We start from the raw sequence: 21,582 nt of genomic DNA, 5'->3' as shown, positions 1-21,582 counted from the left end.
AAAATAAAATTCAATGAGGACTTGGTTCATTCGACACGTACACGTCATGGGCATCCCGCCTTTCTATGTTCTATAGACTTGTATGTAACTATTGAGAGTGAAGATATTCTACATAATGTGAATATTCCACCCAAAAGTTTGCTTTTAGTTCAAAACGATCAATACGTAGAATCAGAACAAGTAATTGCTGAGATTCGCGCAGGGATATCCACTTTGAATTTTAAAGAGAAGGTTCGATACATAATAACTGGTTTGCAATTTAATAATTACATATTCCCTCTCTGTTCACTTTTTACTTGTCATGTTACACTTCTCGAGAGCCAAATTGCAAGTTTTAGTATTCAATCAAATTGATTCTCGTGAAGCGAAACGTAATCTCGATTATACAACTACCTTCATGTCTCTCCATCTTCATTGACAAGTTGGTACCTTTGATCAGCTTCATTGTTTGCTTCTTCAATAGTAGCTGATGCATTTACATGATCCTTCTCACTGTTCATCAACAAACAAGTAATATTAGCAATCCAATGACTACTTTTCATTGCAAAAGACAGTTTCGATTGGCGAAAAAACGAATTAACTAGGCGTTTCGCAAGCTTTCCAACCTCCTAAGGTTATCGTCCACTTCATTGACCGCTAGGTGACAATATGTTATTTTACCTCGTTCTTGTCTAACATGACAGAAAGAGAGTTCATACAATAAAGATAAGGAATTCAACGAACACGAACACACGTTTTCGAGTATATGATCAGCCCAGTAACCACTAGTCCAAAAGCTAAAAAAAACAGCCATTCAACCTGCAATTTTTCAATTAGGAATGCTCAGCACAGTGAGAGCTGCAAGTGTCGCGATCGTTGAATACAGGGAAAAGAATACCTTTTGCTTGTAGAAAAAGGTTCTAATGGCAACTGCCCACACATCAGATGTGAGAAGAGATAGATTGAACAACGTTGAGCCGCTCATCTGCATTTGAGTTACTCGTGTCTTACTTTTACTACGATTAACCAAATATCCGACAACAAATACAGATCCCTACTATGCTAATTCAGTGGATGGAACTATGAAGAGTGAGCGTTTTACCTTGAGAAGAAACGGAACTAAGGTGTAGAACATAAAGCTTGCTGCTGCATAGCCACAGAAGGCTACTATCTGAAAAATGAGAGATAAACACCGATATTAGAGGAGCGTAAATAAGACAACGAATCTAAGTCACTTACAAGCTCTGCAGACCACTTGACTGACTTCAGACTCTTCCTTTCAAAGATCGGTCTGAGAGAAAGTTAAAAAAATGAGTAACTTTACATTTCAAGGTTCCGCGGCTATGAGAAATGAATGTGAAAGAACAACTTTTAGGTAGAGAGTATACATCTCGATTATAGTAACAAGCAAGCCGAAAAGACCAATCATGGAAACCACTTCAACGTGATCTTTCTTTTTCACACAGAACTCCTGCACCAAAGCTAATATTTATCAGTAGAGACGAGTTGAGGTGTCTAGGTATGAACTGTGTCTGTTTATGTATCACGCGTTGAAAATATGAAGAGACAAAATATACTAACCTCACCAACATTACTCATTGAGAAGAAAAATGTCGCTATGATGACAAATATATCACCGAGAATAGGTTTGGAACCGCCTGCTATTGAAAATGAACGAAGCATAAGCAAACTAAACAATTTCCTTCCACCCTTTCCATTCCTCGTCCTTTCGAGAACTCAAAGAAAGATTAGATGATAAGAAACATTTTACCATTTACGATCTAAATAAACGTTTAGGAATTAAACAGACAAGTACCACTTCCATCACTCGCCTTAGCATCTGATACAAGCACAAGTCCAAGGCCACCTAAACAGACTGCTGCACCAAAGAATTGCCACGGAGAATATCGTGTGCCTAAAAATAGCCACGTCAAAATCATCACCCAAGCTATAGTCCAGCAATCTAGTATGGTCACACTAGTGATTGATGAGTACTGAAATGCTTTATTTACTGCAATAAATTCAACAGAAGTAATGAAAACGAGTTCATTCAGTGCACGACTAGCTCTGATGCAGAGAATATCCATTTATCGGAGAAGCCTCTTACCAAGAAAACTTCCCTGGACATCAGCAAAGCCTATAAGAGCATACCAATACCAACGAATCTGCAAAGTCGAGACAACGAACATTCAATTGATAACCATCATGTATAACTATCAAACCAAATACACTTAATAAACTGATACTCCGAAATCATTTTGCTAACGGTACATTGTTACAATATGAAAATAGAGAAAAGTCTGAAAAACAGCATTCAACAAAATCCACAATTATACCACAAGAACAAACAATTTTTTGTTCACAAACTTGTTCTGACTAGTGAAAATGTCAATTCACTTAATAAAGTGGCATTGTTTGCTAACACAACTTCGAAAATCTATGGCCAAATGGTAGCAAATTACCTGCAATTTCTGCCTTCTGTATATCATGATTCCTCCATACACCAAAGCTAAAGCTGTGTAAGTGAAGAATGACAGAGAAAGTGGAGTATTTACACCTAAACAAATGCAAAAAAACACAAATAATCAACAAAATGCTTCTAATATATCAAGATTCTTTAACAAATAAATCACTCATAATCCAAAAAAAGTCCAAACTAACCAAGATTTGCCACTAGGGAAGAAGCAAAGCTAATGAGAGCTCTAACAAAAGACACTACTTGACCTAAAAACAAAGGGTAAAAAGTTGTCAATATTCCTTCATGATTCCTCCACCAGCTGCTGCTACTCATGGCTAAAAAAAATCAAAACTTTATAAGAAAAAGCGACAGAAAATAGCAATTATTAATGGAAACTTCAACTATAATACAGAAAACAGATAAAAAGGAAAAAATGTGATTTGTTTGTGGTATTTATGGTCACTGTCACAGATCCCAAATCTGATCAGACAAGAATATATTAATAGAAAAATCAGTAAAAGAAATTTTGTTAGGGCCCTCATAAGCTTTGCTTATTCTCTGGTGAAAATCATAGTTCATTTTCGAACATCATTTCATCTAAAAGTTTAAGCTGTTAGAGAGAGCACACTTTTATTATTTAATCGTATTCTCAACAATTGTAACACTTAATTTGCTTATATTTGCATCTTAGTTGTAGAGTTATGAAACAACAAGTAGACACGTTGATCAAGCGATAAATAGTACTCCCTCCATTTCAATTTCTTTTGTTCTACTCTCTTTTTAGTTCGTTTCAGATCAAATGTATTTTTCCTTTTATGACAACTCATTAATCTCAACTTTCCACAAGATTAAAGGACATTTTGACTAGTCTGCTCTACTTTCTTAAATTGCGTGTTAAGTCAAGACTAGACAGACAAATGGAAACAACGAGATGGGAAAAAAGTTGAACTCCAATTATATAGATGTTGAACAATTTCAGAAGAACAATAATATGTAAATTACATGTAATTCTCAATGAATCTTGATTTATAAAACTAGTTATGAAATAGTTTCATGATGTCTATGATCAGCTTGCTCTTCCTCTTCATTAAGAAGTTGGTATCTTTGATTTGCTTCTTCAATATTAGTAGCTGGTGCATTTACAGAATCCTTCTCACTGTTGATGAACAAAACAAGTCGTATTAGCAACAACAATGATGAATTTTATTGCAAGAGACAGTAGAATATCTGATTACGCGTGTCTGTAAATTTTTCATCCTTCAACTAGCTATAGCAGTTACTGCTCTTAAATTGCACATACCTCGACTATTTCACAAATACCTACATAAGTACAAGTAATTGTGTCCGCCAAAGCTTTGGCTGATGGGATATGAAGAGGTCAAATAACGTTTTCTTTTGTCTCTGTTGGGATTTGAAATAGGTCTCTAAGGTTATTACTCATTTTATTGACAGCTAGATGACACCCTTGGGTGCGATTTTCTAATTTCTTCTTGGGAAAACATGGACTTGGAGTAAAAAACATCACATCCATGCATTTACGATTCATAATCAATGATAAGATAACGAATTTAAAGAGCATGAACATACGTTTTCGAGTATATGATCAGTCCAGTAACCACAAGTGCAAAAGCTGCAAAGTATAACCATTCAACCTGCAATTTTCAATTAAGAGTGATCAGCACACTGAGAGTTGCAAGTGTGGCGGAAACCATCAAAATTCGTTGATAAAAAGTACCTTTTGCTTGTAGAAAAAGGTTCTGATGACAACTGCCCACACATCGGATGTGAGAAGAGATAGATTGAACAACGTTGAGCCACTCATCTGCATTTGAATTACTCGTGCCTTACTTTACTACGATTAACCAAATATTCCACAACAAATACACATCCACTATGCTAAATTCAGTGGATGGAGAGTGAGTGGTTTACCTCGAGAAGAAACGGAACAAAGGTGTAGAACATAAAGCTTGCCACTGCATAGCCACAGAAGGCTAATATCTGAAAAAAGATTTTCATGTTGAACTAAGGCATTTCTTTCACTGCTTAACTTACAAGTTATGACCCGAATCTTTTCCAGTATTTCATATTTTTAACTATTTACGAGCTCTGGTTAGCGATGAAGACTTATAGACCAACTTCTCAAATTTATTCAAGTTTCTAGACTATCCAGCACTTGGAATGAAGATTTTTACTACAATACTTAATGTTTAGCAAGTAACACAAAAACTAAAGAGCAGTACGATGATCATATCCCTACCTCGTGGAGGTAAGGAGCTTGTTTCCGATAGACCATCAGCCCAAGAAAATCATTTTTCAGAAAACAAAAAATAATATTAGTGGAGCAAATATAAGAAGACGACTTTAAGTCACTTACAAGCTCAGCAGACCACTTGACTGATTCCAAACTCTTCCTTTCTAAGATTGGTCTGAGAGAAAGTTAAGTCATTAATTATGCTCGTTGCGATTTCTTTGTGTTGAGATTGTACATAATGCATGTGAAATGAACAGTTTTAAGATAGAAAGGATACATCTCAATTATAGTAACAAGCAAGCCGAAAACACCAATCATGGAAACCACTTCAATACGATCTTTCTTTTTCACACAGAACTCCTGCACCAACGTGAATTATAGTTAAACGTACCATAAATTTCTCTATAGAAACATGAGGAACACTCTGGTAGAAAGGAGACATTTGAAAATAAACGTAATATATAAACACACACTCAAACTTGGCCTCAACCGGCAAGTAAGCACTTCGAAGTGTTCAACTGACACAGTGGAGACAAACTGAAATCTCTAGATGTGCACTCTCAAAGTTGAAGTGCTTACTAACGATCTGAGACCAAGTTTGAATGTTTGTTCGTGTATGTCTTGAAAATATGACGAGACGAATTACACTAACCTCACCAACATTACTCATTGAGAAGAAAAATGTCCCGATGATGACAAATGTATCACCAAGAATAGGTTTGGAACCACCTGCATTTGAAAACGATCGAACCATGAGCAATTTCCTTAATTAGGTGATTCTCGCTTAGGAGTGGCAATCAGCTTCTCTCCGCCATCCACCCTCTCTACTCCTCTCATAATACAAGTCCTTCCGAGAACTCAAGGAAATCAAAAATGAGAAACATTTTTCATTTACGACCTAAATAAATCATTTTAGGAATCAGACAAGTACCACTTCCGTCACTCGCCTTAGCATCAGATAGAAGCACAAGTCCAAGACCACCTAAACAGACTGCTGCACCAAAGAATTGCCACGGAGAATATCGTGTGCCCAAAAATAGCCACGTCAAGATTATCACCCATGCTATAGTCCAGCAATCCAGTATGGTCACACTGGTGATTGATGAGTACTGATATGCTTTATTTACTGCAATACATTCAACTGAATTTAAATTTCATATCGTGGATAATTTGTGACTTACATTAAAGTTCTAACAATCATACAATGACATGAAATTACTATGGAAAAACTTTTACTACCACATATTTTCAACCACAATACAGAGGACTAGTTAAACTAAACTTTCTCCAAACTAAGTTCCAAACCTCGAATTTCATAAAACAAAAGGAAACTTAACGGTATCTATTGCACGAATAGATGACACTTCACGTTCAAGAGTTCGTATGGAACAAGTCGAGAATGTCCATTTAGCCGAGAAGCATCTTACCAAGAAAATTTCCTTGGACATCAGCTAAGCCTAGAAGTGCATACCAATACCAAGGAACCTACAAACACAAGACAATATTCAATCGATAACCATTACGTAAAACTAAAAACAAACTTTACTTATAATAAAGCGAAACTCATGAATTATTTTCACTACTATAGTATAACAATGCAACACATTCTAATGAGTTGTTTACAAATTTGTTTCATCAATGTCAATATTATTGTGTAGTGGAATGAACTGATCCAACTATATATCAAAAAGGGTTCACCAAGCAATCGATATTTCACGATCAAGGGTGTAATACTCTTTGTAGTAGCGGTCCTTATATATCGTATTAACAATCGAAATATGGTCGAAAGAAGTCAAAAACCAGCTAGTCTGGGATTGAGGGAAGGAGCGGAGCCACAATGATGGTTACGACTTACAAGTTCAGCAGAATCCAGTAACTTTTGTTCGAACCTTGTTTTTGTGTTAAATGTACAAATAATGTAACGAAGACGCACTAAGCAAAAATAACTATAGTCCAGAACTCATAAACTAAAAATTTTAGCCCCACCTTTGATTGAGGGCATATTAGTTATTGTTAGCTATGTTTATTACTTAAGCAATATCAAAATAGACTCTTGAATAATATTCCGTCAGTTTCAACGTGTTTGTCTTACTTTCCTTTTTAGTCGGTCTCGAAAAGAAAACCTTTATCTTCTTATTTTTTAGCAATTCTTTTATTCTAAATTGTCATGGGACATGCTTAAAACTACAAGATCAAAGAAAATTTTGGTACATTCTAAGTATATTTAGTTTAAAATCACGAAATTCAAAAGTATTAGTACTTACTTTGTTAAATTAAGAACCGAATCAAAACCAGACAAACAAATTAATACGGAAAGAAGTAACAAAATACCTGTAATTTCTGCCTTCTGTAAATCATGATTCCTCCATACACCAAAGCTAAAGCTGTGTAAGAGAAGAATGACAGAGAAAGTGGAGTATTTGCACCTATACAAATGCAAAAAAAAAAACACAAATAATCAACAAAATGCTTATCAGTAACTCCCTCAGTTTCAATTTGTTCGTCGTACTTTCTTTTAAAAAAAAAAATTATATCTTTACGATTTTTACGTCTTTTTAATTTCAAAAACTTTCCACGTGTCATTTAAAACCACAAAATTAAACAACATTTAAATATATACTACTTAACTTGAGCTTAGTTTAAGTTAACAAGATTCAATCTTTCATTTCATTTCTTAAAATCCGTTTTCGAGTCAAAACTAAATAAACAAATTAAAACACACAAAATATCAAGATTCATTAATTAACAAAACCCCATTTATCTTTACTAAATAAATCATAATAATTGGAAAAAAAAATACCCATACCCCACCCCACCCCCACCCCTACCACCAACTTCAACCCCAAAAAGTAAAAATCAAGAAAAACAAACTTACCAAGATTAGCCACTAGAGAAGAAGTGAAGCTCATAAGTGCCATAACAAAAGACACAACTTGACCCAAAAAAACAGGATAAAAAGTCTTTAATATCCCTTCATAATTCCTCCACCAGCTTATATTATTATTATTATTATCCATAGAAAATGCAAAAAAAAAATTTAAAAAAATCAAATCTTTACCCAAAAAACAAAAAAAAAAAAAGATTTATTATAACCTCTATAGCTTCTATAAATAGAGAAAAATGAAGAAGATGTGTTATGTATTTATGGCTTATTTTCTTTTATTGGTCAAATTTACAGATCCCAAATCTGACCTCATTATTTTATTTTATTTTTGTTTGAAGAAAAAAAAAATGTGGTCCTTCGTGGAGTAATATATATTATTATTTTATTAATAAATACAAGTACAGTCACAACACATTCTCGTTACTCGTATTAACTAGACTTTCATTATTCTGTTTTATCTTTCGAGTTTGAGTTTTGAGTATTATAATAATAATAATATATTTAATGAAAGTATTTTAATTTTTGAGTTTGAGTTTTGAGTATTATAATAGTAATAATATATTTAATTAAGGGCAACTTTCACATATAGCAAACAAAAAATTCATATTTGTATGCTATAGCAAAGTTTGCATAATTGCGCTCCATAGCAAACATAAAACTGTATAATTCGCTATACATATACAATTGTATAATTCGCTGGCCTAAATTGTATAATTCGCTGGCCTATTTCGCTGCAATTGTATAATTTGTTTTGCATACAGTTGAATCGAATTAAAATGTATGTATTTTGCATAATTATAAGTGTATAGCAAGAAGATATATGTTTTTCTCTCTTTATACAAAAACAGAAACACAATATATACACTTCTTTTGTATAAAGCTAGAGAAAATTGTATTTCACTGCAATTGTATAACTCACAATAATATAATTCATTGGCCTTTTTCTCTGCAATATTTGAAGTAAAATGTTTGTAAATTGTATAATTAAGTGTATAACACGAAGATATACATTTTTGCATGTGTATATACAATTTTCTCTCGCTTTATACAAAACAGAAACAGAATTATACACTTCTGTGTATAAAGCGAGAGAGGCGAGCGAGAATGGAGAGTGGCAAGCGAGATTTTTGGGAGAGAGATGCTGACAAATTTTAGCTAATGTTTGTTATGGAGCACAATTAAATCAAACTCTAGCTATTTCATTTAATTTAAGTTATTAGTTTGCTATTATATATAATTTTTCCAAGAATGGTGAAATTATTTTCTTAAAAAAAAAAAAAAATCACCGAAATTACACTAACCGCCGTTACCCACTTTTTGACAGAAGCAACCGACAATTTTAAGTGAAGTGATGTTAAGATAAAATAAAATAAAATCTTGTCTAGTCTTTTTCAAATTAACACAATATATTTCATGAATTTTTATATATGGACTTTAAAATAATAAAGTGTGGCTAGATTTTATATTCATATTAAATAGTTATTCGGTGAGAAGGATAATATTAAATAGTTTTGAGATAGATTATTGTACTAGTTAATTTATTATATAATTGATAAATTTAGGGAAAATGAACAAGTATTTTTCTAGACTATGATCGAAATTTCATAGACACACTTTAATTAAATTAATATCTTATTATTCTTCTGAAATTATTTTTTTGTAATTTTGTGCACATTTTTGGCTTACGTGACATCCAATTATCCACGTAAGAATAAAGGTGTATAAAATTATCAAAAAAAATAAATTCAAGGTGTGTCTCTGAAATTTCAATCATAGTCTAGGGGTATACTTTTGTATATGGCAGAATACAGATAGAGTATCGAGAAGAATATCTATACCAAAGCCTATTTCTCTTAGGAGTGACTTCAAGAAGATCATCTAATAAGACTTTTGGTAACTCACACAACTGGAACTGACTGAAAATGTTGTGTCTCAACACTAGAATCATTAACTCGAACTAAGTGATAGATGCATCACTTGAAAACTAACTTTCTCGTCTTAAGGTACGAAATAAAATAACTCTTAGGCACTGCTGAATCTTTCTTAAAGTATGAAATAAAACTAACTTTCTCGCCTTAATGTTTGCAAAAGACTTCTCAAAGGATTCAAACAAACTCTCAAGACTTGACTCTTAACTTTACCTTGAATTTAAATTATAAATTCAAGATGATGATTCATGTTATGAATGAATTTTAGATGTTTAGAAGCAATGTGGAGTAGTTGGAATCAAAGAGTAACAGGTACCCTTTGAAAGAATGTAGACGGGCTAAGCGATAGAGAATGGGTTGGGAGGGGCGACCCTGGTGCCAAAGGCTCCAGCCCTGTACTATAGATCATCTTTCCAGACCCAATGGAAAGACACCACTCTCGCCCTTGCCCAGATTATCCCGATGAATTTTTTCTCACTTTTTTTATCCTAACTCGCCTATAATCACACTTAGATTTGAATACCCAACATATGTACACGATAATTTACTCAAAACAAACTTCAAATTACTGATACTCATCTCAAGAATTCATCAAAACCCCAACAATCAAGATTACGAATGGAATTTCAAGAAAACTCATCAAGAACTCAAATCCTTCAACCTCAAGAGTGAAGGCATGATTGACATGTGAGTTAACGAATCCAACACTGTAAGAACTCACATACCTCTCGGGGATCAAACCCTTGGAGAAACAACCCTCGATCCGCAAAAAATCTTGATGAAAGCCCTGAACCTTTCCTTTTTTTTCCTCCTCTTTTCTCTTCTTGAACTTTCTTCTAAAATCATAAGCGTATTTTGGGATGATAAAAACTGACCCAAATCAAATTTTACCCCAAAAATATTACTAATTTTGTTTTAATCTAATTAGGTAAGGAAAGTACTAAAATATCCCTCATAATTTTAGGTGATTTCCTTTTGATTAACTTCAAATGGGCATATCTTCCTCATACGAACTCAAAATGTTGCAAACTTGGTGAAATTGAAAAGAGGATTCCAAGACCTTTCATGATATCTTATGGTCCACCTAGATCATCCTATACTAAAATTTATGGTCGATTGAAATTGACTCAAAACTTACAACTTAAGCATAACTTACAATATTTTATTGATATTTCCAATTTAGTTCTTTCTAATTTTAACTCTTTCAAATACCAAGGTATTACAAAAATAAACACATATGAATAGAAAATTACTTCTAAGGCTCCAATCTTTAATACTTTATTAGATCATTCAATGGACTGCTTTATTAATAGCTTATGATCTACTTATAATATATTAATATGTGAGTGCACAAAATAAAAATTACTAACATTGCCATCTTAAATAGTCGATAATTATTGTGTTGAGCTATTTTTAATAGTACTCTTAATTTTGTTTGCATTGTCAATTAATTTCTTAAACTTGATCTCATCAACATATCAGAACTATGGATTGGACACTCATCGCCAAAATAACATAATATATAGGTCAAATATTACTTTTAATCAAATTTGGGCTCGAAACTCGTTTATTCAATCATAAATATAAAAATTATATGTCGGTCTGGCCCAACTTGAAAAATGAAAGTTGGCCCATATGAATCAATATCCTTTCTATTTCTTACCCTATTTTTAACATTTCCCCTAACATTTGTTTCCAAATCATCCTCTTTCATATTCTTTTCTGCGCCGCCTTCCTGATTCTCCGTAGTCTCATTTAGATCATCAACATTCAGATGGTGGTATACCACTACACATCTTCAATAGCTTCAATAGGCACTGCTCCTCCTTATCTTCCTCCTCCTTTTCGTTTTTAATCTCTTTTTTATCTTGGTTTAGGTCATTCTGATTTCTGGACCTAACACCGCTGCTAGATATGAAGCGATCTTCCTCTCTAAGACAATGGAAGATGTACTTTGGATGTATAGTCCTTGACTTTGGTTGATTCCCTCTTTTGTAAGCTCATAAATGACAACAGGTAACTCTTTATTTCTCGTCGATTTTAAGCAAATAATATTAGCAAAAACTTGAGGTGTACGTAAAAAATCTTGCTAGACTCACCACATCTTGATTAGTTTGATTGTGGTCTATACTGATTGTTTATGTCTTTTATCTTTCTTGTCTCGATTCTCAAACTTGCGATTTGTTCTTTGTACATGTTTAGAATTCTTCTACAATTAGTTGAGAGTTTTTCAGATTGCGTGTATTCTTGTGCCTCCTACTTACTGTAAGCACTATTAGCAATGATATCTACTAGCTTATTTATTTTCCTATATACATGCTGAACTTTGAAGTTGTTTTGCTTCTTCCATTATATCTAGTATCTTCCATGGTATTTTTCGTTCCCTAAGTATCACTTTCATGATTCCTAGTGATTTGTTTCTAGTATAACCTTCTTGAGCTTATTTTTTTATACAGTAAATTAGCCCTTTTAGTCCTGTTATTGCGTCAAATATTACTTTATATTGATATACTAAGCATTTTGAACTTCTAAAGCAACAATAGTGAGTTGTAGCTTAGTGGCAAAAACGTGTCTAATATGTATACAATACCTAAATTCGAATCACCGCATCTATGTTTTGTATATTTTGTTTAATGTGGTATGTTGTAAAATATTTAATTAAATGAAAAAGGAAATATTATGTTTGCCATTGAGGTTTAATTACCGATGGCCCATTTTTTTTTAAATTGGCTTTATTTCGAACACTCTTCAAGAATTTTCTGCCTATGCGCTACTCACCAATATATTTGTGCTAATTCCAGTACTTTTTATCATGAATTTAGCTCAACGTTATGAATAATTCACTCTTAACCCTTTGTCTTCCTATAAGGGGGGAGAAGACCAGAAGCACCCAAACTTTTTCATGGTATTAGAGATGACAAACATTATAACTATGTTGAAATCTTTCTATCTCCAAAAAGAATCAGACCACAGGAGAAATGTGCGAGTTGAAAAAATTATTAAGTAATTAATTAAAATATGTGTTATTAATCATTCAAACATAATTTTTAATGACATTGTCAAACGCTTCAACACTTTCAAAGAAAATATAATATTTTAATTAGAAAGTAAGAATTTAAATTAAGCAAATCTCATGAGAAAATAAATTAAAGGTGTGATCAACATATGTACATAAACTAGACATAATCATTCCATAAAAGTCATTTGTGAACCAATACTATTGGTGGGAAGTGAAAAGATTCAAATATTAAAATTTTCTCTACCTTTCACAATATATATATATATATATATATAATTCATATTTCACCAAATCATCATTTCTCCATTTTATCTGTTTTCTCTATTATTTTTTTGCTCTCTTCCAATGGTGAACTTCATGCTAAGAATGCCCCCCTTCCAATCTTCCCTCTCTCTTCCCTTTCCCCTCATCGTGTTAGCGAGAAGGTTACACCACAGATCTTAGGAATTTATGGGAGTAGCGGACCCATTCACTCAGTCAATATTCCTCCTAGAATGAGGGGAAACATGTTGAATGTTGGGGAACGAACGTCTAAGGTTTGGGTCAACGATCTCAATGTTGATGCGTCCGCTTGTTGTTGATGCTGCTCCAAAAGGTTCAACATTGGGATTTTAGCCCAAACATCAGACGTCCCTTCCCCATCGTTCAACATCGTTGAACATTGATTGAGTGGATGGGCCGCTACTCCCATAAACCCCTAAGATCTCAGTATCAACAGTTGGTGTAGCCTCTTTGCGAGCACAATGAGGGGTAGATGTGGGGGAAGATGGAGGGGAGATTAGGGAGGGGGACATTCTTAGCATGAGAGTTGGTCCTTGGGAGAGAGCAAAAATAATAATAGACAAAGCAAATGAAAGAGAGTAATAGGGATTTGGTGAAAAAAGGACTTAGAGAAGAATTATATATATGGTGTGAAAGGACTTTCCATCGATAGTGTTGGTTCACAAAGGGGTTTTATGGAATGACCATGTCTAGTTCTATGTATATATGTTGACCATATCTTTAATTTATTTTCTCATTAGATTTGTTTAATTTAGTGTCAAGTTATATGCGGCTCCTTAAGTTGTCCGCATATTTCATTTGAACACCTTATCTTAGGTTTGTTCCAATTGAACACTTTTTTTAGTAAAAAAAATACTTATTGGACAATTTTTTACAATCAACTAAAAGTAGAAATTATGTGTTATACACTTGCGGCTGACGTGACAATTGTACCTAATTAAAAAAAGACACATGACATTGTCCCATAATAACAATTTAAAAAATGAAATGAAATTAAAATAAAATAAAAAGTATGTTTTCAGCCTCCCAAAAAAAACTTTTCTTCCTTTTTTTCTTCATAGCCAGAACAACCCACCCAACACCCACCCCGACTTCCATCCTTCCCTATTTCCTTTTTTTGCCTGAAGACACGCACATCAATCGATAATTAAAATTGTGTTTACTTCGATAATCATTCTTATTTCACCTTTTTTCCTTTATTTTTTTTTAATTATATAAGAAAATAATTTCAGATTCGTATTAGTTTTATCGAAAAACAGAGTTTAGTCGGAATTGTTTTTTACTCAATTTGATTTATCTTTGATGAAATTCTCTTCACAACTCAAATGAAAATTTTAACAATAAATTCTTTTGATGTTTTTGTGTTCAAGTAATTTTGAATTGAGAATTTCAATGGGAGCATATGAGTTGGAGAAGACAATTGAGTTTTTTTTTTTAAAAAAAATAAATTATGCTTAGATTATTAATTTCCATAGGTTGATGTGTTCATTTTTTATTGGTTAGCAGAAAAAAGACTTCACGCGCTTACTTTCAAATTGTATTACACTTATAATGACATGTCATTAAAAAATATTTACTATAGTACATATTTTGACGGTAGAGGTGTTCAATAGGAACAACCTAGAGTTTAGGTGTTTTAGTGAAATATGCAGACAACTTTAAGGGGCCGTAGATGACTTAAACTAAGACTGGACAATGATCGAAACAGAACGAGTTGATCGGTACCGGGATGAACCGGACCGAAATTATCGGGACATATACTCGATTTCGTCCCGTCCCACTATACCGGGATAAAATCAGAATGGACTGAACGGATCGAAATGGAACGGGATGGCACATCTAGTTATTTCAAAAAATGATTTTAAAAGAATTACGAAAATATGAATATTTTTTTATTTTTCTAAGTTTAAATTAATAGGTTTTAAATATACAATGTAATTTTTTACTTAAGTTATTTTAAAGATATTTTTTTATAAAATTTTTACTTATTAAGTTTGCAAGTTAAGTCTAATTAAGTTTTCAAGATTTAAATCTTTTGAAGTTTATAAGTTATTACTTATTATTTATTAATATGTTATAATTTATAAGTAATATTTATAACTTGTAATTTAAATAAATTAAATTTATAATTTTAAAAATTAAATAAATAAAGATAAAACAATTACATAAATTAAAAAGATCAATTTAATTTATTAAAATTTTTCTTATAAATTACAATTTCAATCTACGACTACTAACAGAGTGCATAGTTTACGCAACCACCTTCTAGGAAGAGTTTTGTTTCAACCAAGTCTCGAATGTAATACTAATGTATAATACTAATAAGGGGTAGTTGGTTACTTGGGTAGTATTTATTATTTAATATAAAATATAAATTATAATTGATAAATGTATAATATAAATTAATTAATAAATATATAATAAATAATAAATTAATAAATATTAAATAATCGGAACCAGACCAGACCGAATTAAATTGCGATAAATCGGTACCGATACACCAGTACCAAACCTCGATTTTGTTCCATTTTGTGTCCCGATTTGGGATGTCCTGTTTCGTTCTGTAGGCAACTGAACCGGGATGAATCGGAACATTACCGGTCCGGTACATCCCGTTCTGTTGCCCAGCCTTAACTAAAACCTTTAATTTAAATTCTTACTGTTCCCAATTGGAATTTTATGTGTTCTTTGAAAATATTGAAGTGTGTGACAGTGTCATTTTTATTAAGTTTACTGATTAAACTGAACATATTTTTAATTAATTACTTAATAATATTTTCGACTCGCACATTTCTCACATGTGGCCTAATTCATTTTGGAGATAGAAAGATTTCAACATAGTTATAAATTGCACTATCTTATTTAAATGCTTAAGATAATAGGGAAAATACATTTTTTTTTTAATTTATCTAATTATATCTTCAACATGTTTGCCTTTTCATCTTGGCCTAATTTCCTATTATGGGTCGAACACTTAGAAATAATTGGTGGGGCGAGACTTGAAATCAAGATTAGAATTGCCTATGATGATCAATGTTGAAGTATGTAACCATCTCATTTTAAAAAATTAAGTCAGAGAAATACATGACTTACGGTTCCTTTCATTTTGACCTCATTTTTTATCATGACTCAAACACATGAAAATTCTTTTCTAATGAAGAACGAAAGTTCGACTCCAACCCTAGACTAGTATAATATATTTTGATACAATGTTGAAGTGAATGACCCGTATGATTTAAAATTTTATATATTAGAGTAAAATTCAATTACATTTTAAATACACCTTCACCTCTCGACCTAAATTCTTTCTTATGAGCTAATTACGTGAAAATAATTGATAGAGGCAAGACTTGATAAACTCTGGACGAGTACTACCTACTATAATACAATATTGAAGTATACCACCATCTCATTTTATTATATCTTTGATATACGTACACATACGCTCACTCAAGTCCTGACTTAATTTTTATTCATGGGTCAAACACATGAATATTGTTGTTTAGTAATATGTGGTGGTCTGATGTTGACACTTGAAACCTAGACCGGTATTGCTTACTTTGATATATACCATATTGAAGTGTGTATCCATCGCATTATAAAAATTTAAGTTATTAGAGATAATATAGTTTTATTTATTCCTTAAACTTTGTGTCCAGTTAACGTAGTTTCTGATTTGTTCACTTGATATAGGTACCAGTTGACATGTTAGTAAATAAAAGAGAAAATACATTAAAAAAAAATCTTAGAAGCAAAACTTACATTAGTACTTAAACTATACGTGCGTTTAAATTTCCCCTTTATCATCTTCGAAGTGATTTTTTTCCATCTTGAAACTAACACCCGCCACACCATAGCCAGGTAAGCGTCACATCATAACCATCTAGGTACCACGTCATTAAGTTCTTTCTCACTTATTCATTATTTTTTTATTAAACACTTTTTAAAATTAACTATATCAATTAATTAATTTATAAATGCATACCCTCCATTCCCTCTCTTTCTTCTGCCTTGTTGTTCCCCATTTCAACCTTCACTAGTTAGTTTTCTTCTTCTTCACCATTCAAAATGGAAATATTCACTATAATATTCACATTATCATTTTCGAACCCGCCCCACGAATTTACCCTCTTGGAGAATGATTTTTTTTAGAAAGTCAAGTTTTTCTTGACAACTTAAATAAGAAATAAAAAATTTCATAAGAAAGTTGATAAAAACTATAAATTCTATGAGAAGTATTTGAATAGATCTAGAAATCAAAATGGTCATTCAAAATTCAAGAAAGTTTACATTTACGAAATCGACACAAAAAATATAGAGCTGCATCAACATCAATAAAATGACTTTGATAGTGAATTTTACGGATTAGTAAAGGACCAATAAAATGAAAATAGTTTTTTTTTAAGTGGGAGGAAGATGGAGGAGGAGGTGTTTCAATTGATAAAGAGGTGTATTGAGGAAGACAATAAAACGATATCTGATATTTGCGTTAAGGTCTAACTAAATCGATATCTGATATTCGCGTTGAGGTCTGACTATTCGATAAATAACTCTTTTTCTTTTGCTAGGCTTGACAATGGCAAACATACGAAAGCTAATGGGAGATACGTCTTAAAGAACATTTGAAATTGATGTGACAATAAATTGGAGAAATTATATTGGAGACTCATATTCTTGGTATTATCTTAGTATTTGTGTGATGTTAAATATTTAATAATTCAGAATCATACTCCATTTACATATATTAATTTGCATGTATTTGGTGTATTCCTTATGAGGACATGGTATAAAATAATTGAATACAATTTGATAAGACATTATTCACATTTTACTTTTGATTAATTTGGATTTGTATGGGATATAAATGGGATGAACCATAGAAATATGCATTCTAAAATAATTATTGAGATAATAAGCCATAGAACTATATGTTTACTATAACAGTTTAAGCTTAACTGAAATCATTACAAACCTCAATATGGTATCGAAATCGGAGACATCAACCACGATACTAATACAAGTTATGCATCGATTAGTTATGTACCAAACATGAGAGGTGTGTGGTACTCGAGCACCTGTACAATGACGAATATAGGGTTCAGGTAATACGAGAAGATTAGCGTACATGATCCATCAAGAATGACAGGCACAAATCGAGAAATAGTGAAGCCAGAAATCGATGTTTGATACATGTCTGGCATTGTCACAGGTGAAATGGGAACTAATATGACTTTACATCAACAAGAAAAATGAAAACGCAGCAGGAGCAGTTACAGCTTTGCTAGAAGAAGAAGCATTTTCTCTAATAGAAACAGTAAATATTAGCAAATAGAAGGCAAAGGTGCAGAATGTTTACAGCATTACAGTTGAGCTAAATTCGAAATAACAAGGTTTGATTCTTCTATGCCCCGTCTGGCTGAACAAAAGGATTGGATATCTCGTCTGTACCATCAGTTGGAGCCACGAGCATTACTGCAGTACCCCTACAGACCTGTGTGTGGAAGGAAGGCAAGAAGCAGAGAAAAGAGGTCAAATTTATGATTACCTTCCACATTACCTAACCATAGTAGCAATCTAAGTTGCTCGGACTCTTCATAAATGCAGTGCATCTCGTATCCTCCAAAAATAGTATACTTTTGGAACATCTGACATGGAGAGTGCGAGCAACATAGGCTGTAATACATTCTTGAACCAATGTTACGATATTTCTTTAAAAGAATATGTTCTTTGAGAGAATATATAGAACACATACTATTAAGCCAAGACTTCGTTTCTGATCAGTAGTCTTCAGGGGATCATCAGCATCTATGGAAAAAAAGTTTAAAATCATCAACTGTACAACAAATGGAATTCCACAAAATGATGAGTAGCAAGTATCTAATTAAGCAATTTGCTGCTCCATTCTACTGAAAAATAATGAAGGGATTTCAAGGAAAAGATTATTTTCACTTAACAAAATGATAAAACAAATATACAGTATCAGCGCAGACACGCAAAACTTGTGGACGCTAACATAATGCAGAACATGAGAGTCACGAAACAATACATTTCCTCGACTGACCACCATTTAAAACAATTTAAACTCCGAAATTTAGCTATGATAATATTGTTACCTCTAAGGTGCTCCACGGCTTCATCTAAGACAAGATTAAGCAGCTGGTCATAGCCTTTAAGTGTTCCAACCACTGTGAAGACAGAATTAATCAGCAGAAAAGAAAAAGATTGCAATTTGTGCAACTCACAACCCAGAGTCCAGATTGACTATATGATGACGTATCAAGTATCAACAACATAACTCCACAAGCAACAGCAAGAGAGCATGACAAAGAGGTAAAACAAGTCACAACTGGCAAATAGAGAGGAATAAATTGTTTTGACAAGGGAAGGTGTGTTTGAGTGGATGAGCATTCTTATGAGTAATGAATGACAGACATTGCATGACGCACCTTGTCTTCCACCAGTAAGCTTGACTTGCACACCCTTGTCAACAAATTTTGCCAAATCTAAAACTGTTTCTTTCCTGCCAGACTGAACAGAGAAACAAGAAAGTGTATGAGGTAACTACGCCAACTGAAATTCAATAAAAGAATTTACACATTTCCTCCTTGCTGTTGCATAAAAAACATGACTACACCTTAACTAGCAGGTAACAGTTAACCCTTTCACCTCCCTCTCATCAACAAATACCTTAAGAATCTTTTTCTTCTTTCCTCTTTCTATCCAAACTTAGAAAATCTAGAAAGCTTTGAACTACTTTTACAAAAATAGGTACTCCGTCCGGTTCAAAATGTATGTCCACTTAACCTTAATCTTGGTTCAAACATAAGCGTCCACTTACATAATCCAACTTTACCCCTATTTAGATAAGTGAGTTTTTTTATGTAATCAAGAAACAATGTTTTTTTATGAAGATGTAGTCAAGAAACTATGTAAATTAGATAGTAGTAGGATAATTTTGTCAAATTACTGGCTATAGTGTAAGTGAGAACATACCATTTCTTCTGTTTGTCTAAAGAGCTTTCTTTATCCAACTAATGGAGAAAAATTGCTACAACAAGGTGGATATATCCTGCAATAGAAAAACATGTAGTAGAAAAAAATGAGCTCACCGTCCAGCAAACTTACTTGTATAGAGTAGATACAGATATATGCTTTCTAATAATTGTTAGCCTCCTAATGTGATTTAATGATGACAACACATACCAATATCTCACAACTCAAGTACTACAGATTGCAGGAAGAAAGCAAATTATTGTTTTTTGATAGCCATGCTGTCTGAACAAGCTTGCACACCTAGTGCCAGGAAACTTTATCAACCATGGCTAGAACAAATGGATAAAATCAACTAATATTTTGTCTCTGTTGGGATTTGAAATTGAAATCTCATAGTGCACTACCCAATTCATTGACAACTAAGCCAACCCACGGGTGCAAAAGCAAACCAAGATGATCTTGACACAACTCAAAAGGGAAGAAAGAGAGGTCAAGGACACTACCCCAGCATTATAACAGACCAAAAAGGACTGCAATCATGAAGCAAGGGGCATTATAGCGCACATTATAGTGCAAGGCAATTATATCTACCAAGGCTAAAATAGATGAGAAGAAACCAACTAGTGTTTTATACCAACCGAATTTGAATACAAGACCCTCATCGTGCTCAACACACGTCATTGATCATTAAGCTTCACCATTGGGTGAAAAACCCCAATATGATCTTGACACAAAAGGAAGGGAAGGAATGAAGAGAGGTCAAGGCCACAATATCAGCAAAATTATATGAAGACCGTGATCAGGATGCAAGGGGTGTTACAGCGCTGAAGGGCTCCATCAGTTGAAACGACTAACGAGCACACAATTCAACAAACAAGGAGACAAAAACAACTAAGGAGTACACAATTAAACAAACAAGGAGACCAAAACGATAAACGAGCACACAATTAAACGAGAAATTATTCAAAGGACAGAAAAACAACTAACGAGCAAGAAGAGATTGAAACAGCAGAATATTCGACTAGGAGACATAAAATAAATTCTTCAAAAATAACAGGAAACAAGCACAAAATTAAAACAACATGAAACAATTAAGTAGTTAATACTCAGCAACAACAATGCAATAATGAAAGAAAACAAAGCATATAAAAGTTCAGAAATCATAAGTAAAAATCAGAACTTCAAAGGCGAACTAGAACAACTAAAGATTGAATTTTTCCAAATCATATCTCTAATCTCTATAAACTTAAGAAAAAATTAAGGCAAAAACTTACCTAGATAGAACGAGAATTCCGACGGGAATTACTGAACTGTCGGAGCACCACCGGCAACAACCGTATCAACGGCGACGGAGAGAAGAAACCCTAATTTCTACTGGGATCAGTAAAACTGATTGGGTTAGGTATTTTATATTTGGGCCTATTGCGTCCCCTATTATCTATGGGCTATGGGGTTGAGAATTTGGGCCGGTTTACCCATTATGTCCTTTCTCGGGTCATCAAAAACAATCTGTTTACTTTCACAACGTACAAATAAGGTTATGTATGCACCACGTATAATTTTCATATGTAACTTATAGAATTATTATTTTATCACTTATAGAATTATATTGAGTTTATTTGTAATATTGTTGTTGTTTCTTTTCTTTAGATCAATATTTAGATTTTGTTTTTGTTTTAAAAAATTAGCTCTTAAAAATCATCTTATTAGATAATATTAGACTCGAATTTAATAATTTTCTCGTATAATTCTCATTTTCATAAAACAATTTAACGTTTATCTAGCCTA

At 32.8% G+C, this 21,582-nt stretch overlaps 3 protein-coding genes, 1 long non-coding RNA gene and 1 other non-coding gene across 16 annotated transcripts; 2 read left to right on the top strand and 3 right to left on the bottom strand.

Moving 5' to 3' along the window:
* Positions 1–184: 184 nt before the first annotated feature.
* On the bottom strand, positions 185–2,906 carry LOC101258095 (uncharacterized). 8 transcript variants are annotated; one of them, XR_011211830.1, is made up of 11 exons: positions 2,641–2,894; positions 2,442–2,536; positions 2,087–2,144; positions 1,796–1,990; positions 1,561–1,637; positions 1,368–1,450; positions 1,219–1,270; positions 1,082–1,150; positions 878–964; positions 606–798; positions 185–492 (listed from the first exon to the last, which is right to left on the bottom strand). XR_011211830.1 is itself a non-coding variant. In XM_004246479.5 (11 exons), exons 1-11 carry the CDS (start codon positions 2,768–2,770, stop codon positions 396–398), a joined length of 1,011 nt encoding a protein of 336 aa, XP_004246527.1. In that variant the 5' UTR covers positions 2,771–2,906; the 3' UTR covers positions 185–395. The 8 variants fall into 8 exon arrangements, 6 of the variants coding, with proteins under 6 accessions (XP_004246527.1, XP_010325910.1, XP_019070995.1 ...); XR_743062.4 differs by having other exon boundaries at positions 1,561–1,640; positions 2,641–2,893; XM_004246479.5 differs by having other exon boundaries at positions 734–798; positions 1,561–1,640; positions 2,641–2,906.
* Positions 2,907–3,369: 463 nt separating this feature from the next.
* LOC101258401 (uncharacterized) lies at positions 3,370–10,377 on the bottom strand. 4 transcript variants are annotated; one of them, XM_069289641.1, is made up of 11 exons: positions 10,226–10,377; positions 7,020–7,114; positions 6,116–6,173; positions 5,620–5,814; positions 5,341–5,417; positions 4,966–5,048; positions 4,812–4,863; positions 4,367–4,435; positions 4,173–4,259; positions 4,025–4,089; positions 3,370–3,593 (listed from the first exon to the last, which is right to left on the bottom strand). In XM_069289641.1, the coding sequence occupies exons 2-11, from the start codon at positions 7,044–7,046 to the stop codon at positions 3,476–3,478; spliced, it is 831 nt and encodes a 276-aa protein (XP_069145742.1). In that variant the 5' UTR covers positions 7,047–7,114; positions 10,226–10,377; the 3' UTR covers positions 3,370–3,475. The 4 variants fall into 4 exon arrangements, with proteins under 4 accessions (XP_069145742.1, XP_069145741.1, XP_004246528.1 ...); XM_069289640.1 differs by having other exon boundaries at positions 4,695–4,863; positions 10,226–10,345; XM_004246480.5 differs by lacking the exon at positions 10,226–10,377 and adding an exon at positions 7,564–7,933.
* A 732-nt stretch (positions 10,378–11,109) lies between these two features.
* LOC101258687 (uncharacterized) lies at positions 11,110–17,614 on the top strand. Its single transcript, XR_183075.5, has 3 exons — positions 11,110–11,280; positions 11,378–11,516; positions 17,370–17,614. It is a non-coding gene; the product is annotated as an uncharacterized lncRNA (long non-coding RNA).
* On the top strand, positions 13,024–13,175 carry MIR10530 (microRNA MIR10530). Its single transcript, NR_161762.1, has one exon. It is a non-coding gene; the product is annotated as a microRNA MIR10530 (primary transcript).
* A 348-nt stretch (positions 17,615–17,962) lies between the features above and the next one.
* LOC101258986 (sm-like protein LSM7) lies at positions 17,963–21,300 on the bottom strand. 2 transcript variants are annotated; one of them, XM_004246482.5, is made up of 6 exons: positions 21,069–21,300; positions 19,795–19,870; positions 19,248–19,329; positions 18,915–18,986; positions 18,554–18,606; positions 17,963–18,292 (listed from the first exon to the last, which is right to left on the bottom strand). In XM_004246482.5, the coding sequence occupies exons 2-6, from the start codon at positions 19,795–19,797 to the stop codon at positions 18,203–18,205; spliced, it is 300 nt and encodes a 99-aa protein (XP_004246530.1). In that variant the 5' UTR covers positions 19,798–19,870; positions 21,069–21,300; the 3' UTR covers positions 17,963–18,202. The 2 variants fall into 2 exon arrangements, with proteins under 2 accessions (XP_004246530.1, XP_004246531.1); XM_004246483.5 differs by having other exon boundaries at positions 17,963–18,474; positions 21,069–21,205.
* Positions 21,301–21,582: the final 282 nt, after the last annotated feature.

Source organism: Solanum lycopersicum, chromosome 9 (genome assembly GCF_036512215.1).
Source record: "Solanum lycopersicum chromosome 9, SLM_r2.1".
In the NCBI taxonomy this organism is placed as follows: domain Eukaryota; kingdom Viridiplantae; phylum Streptophyta; class Magnoliopsida; order Solanales; family Solanaceae; genus Solanum; species Solanum lycopersicum.
Note: the sequence above shows the minus strand (reverse complement) of the source record. Positions and strands in the feature narration are given on the sequence as shown.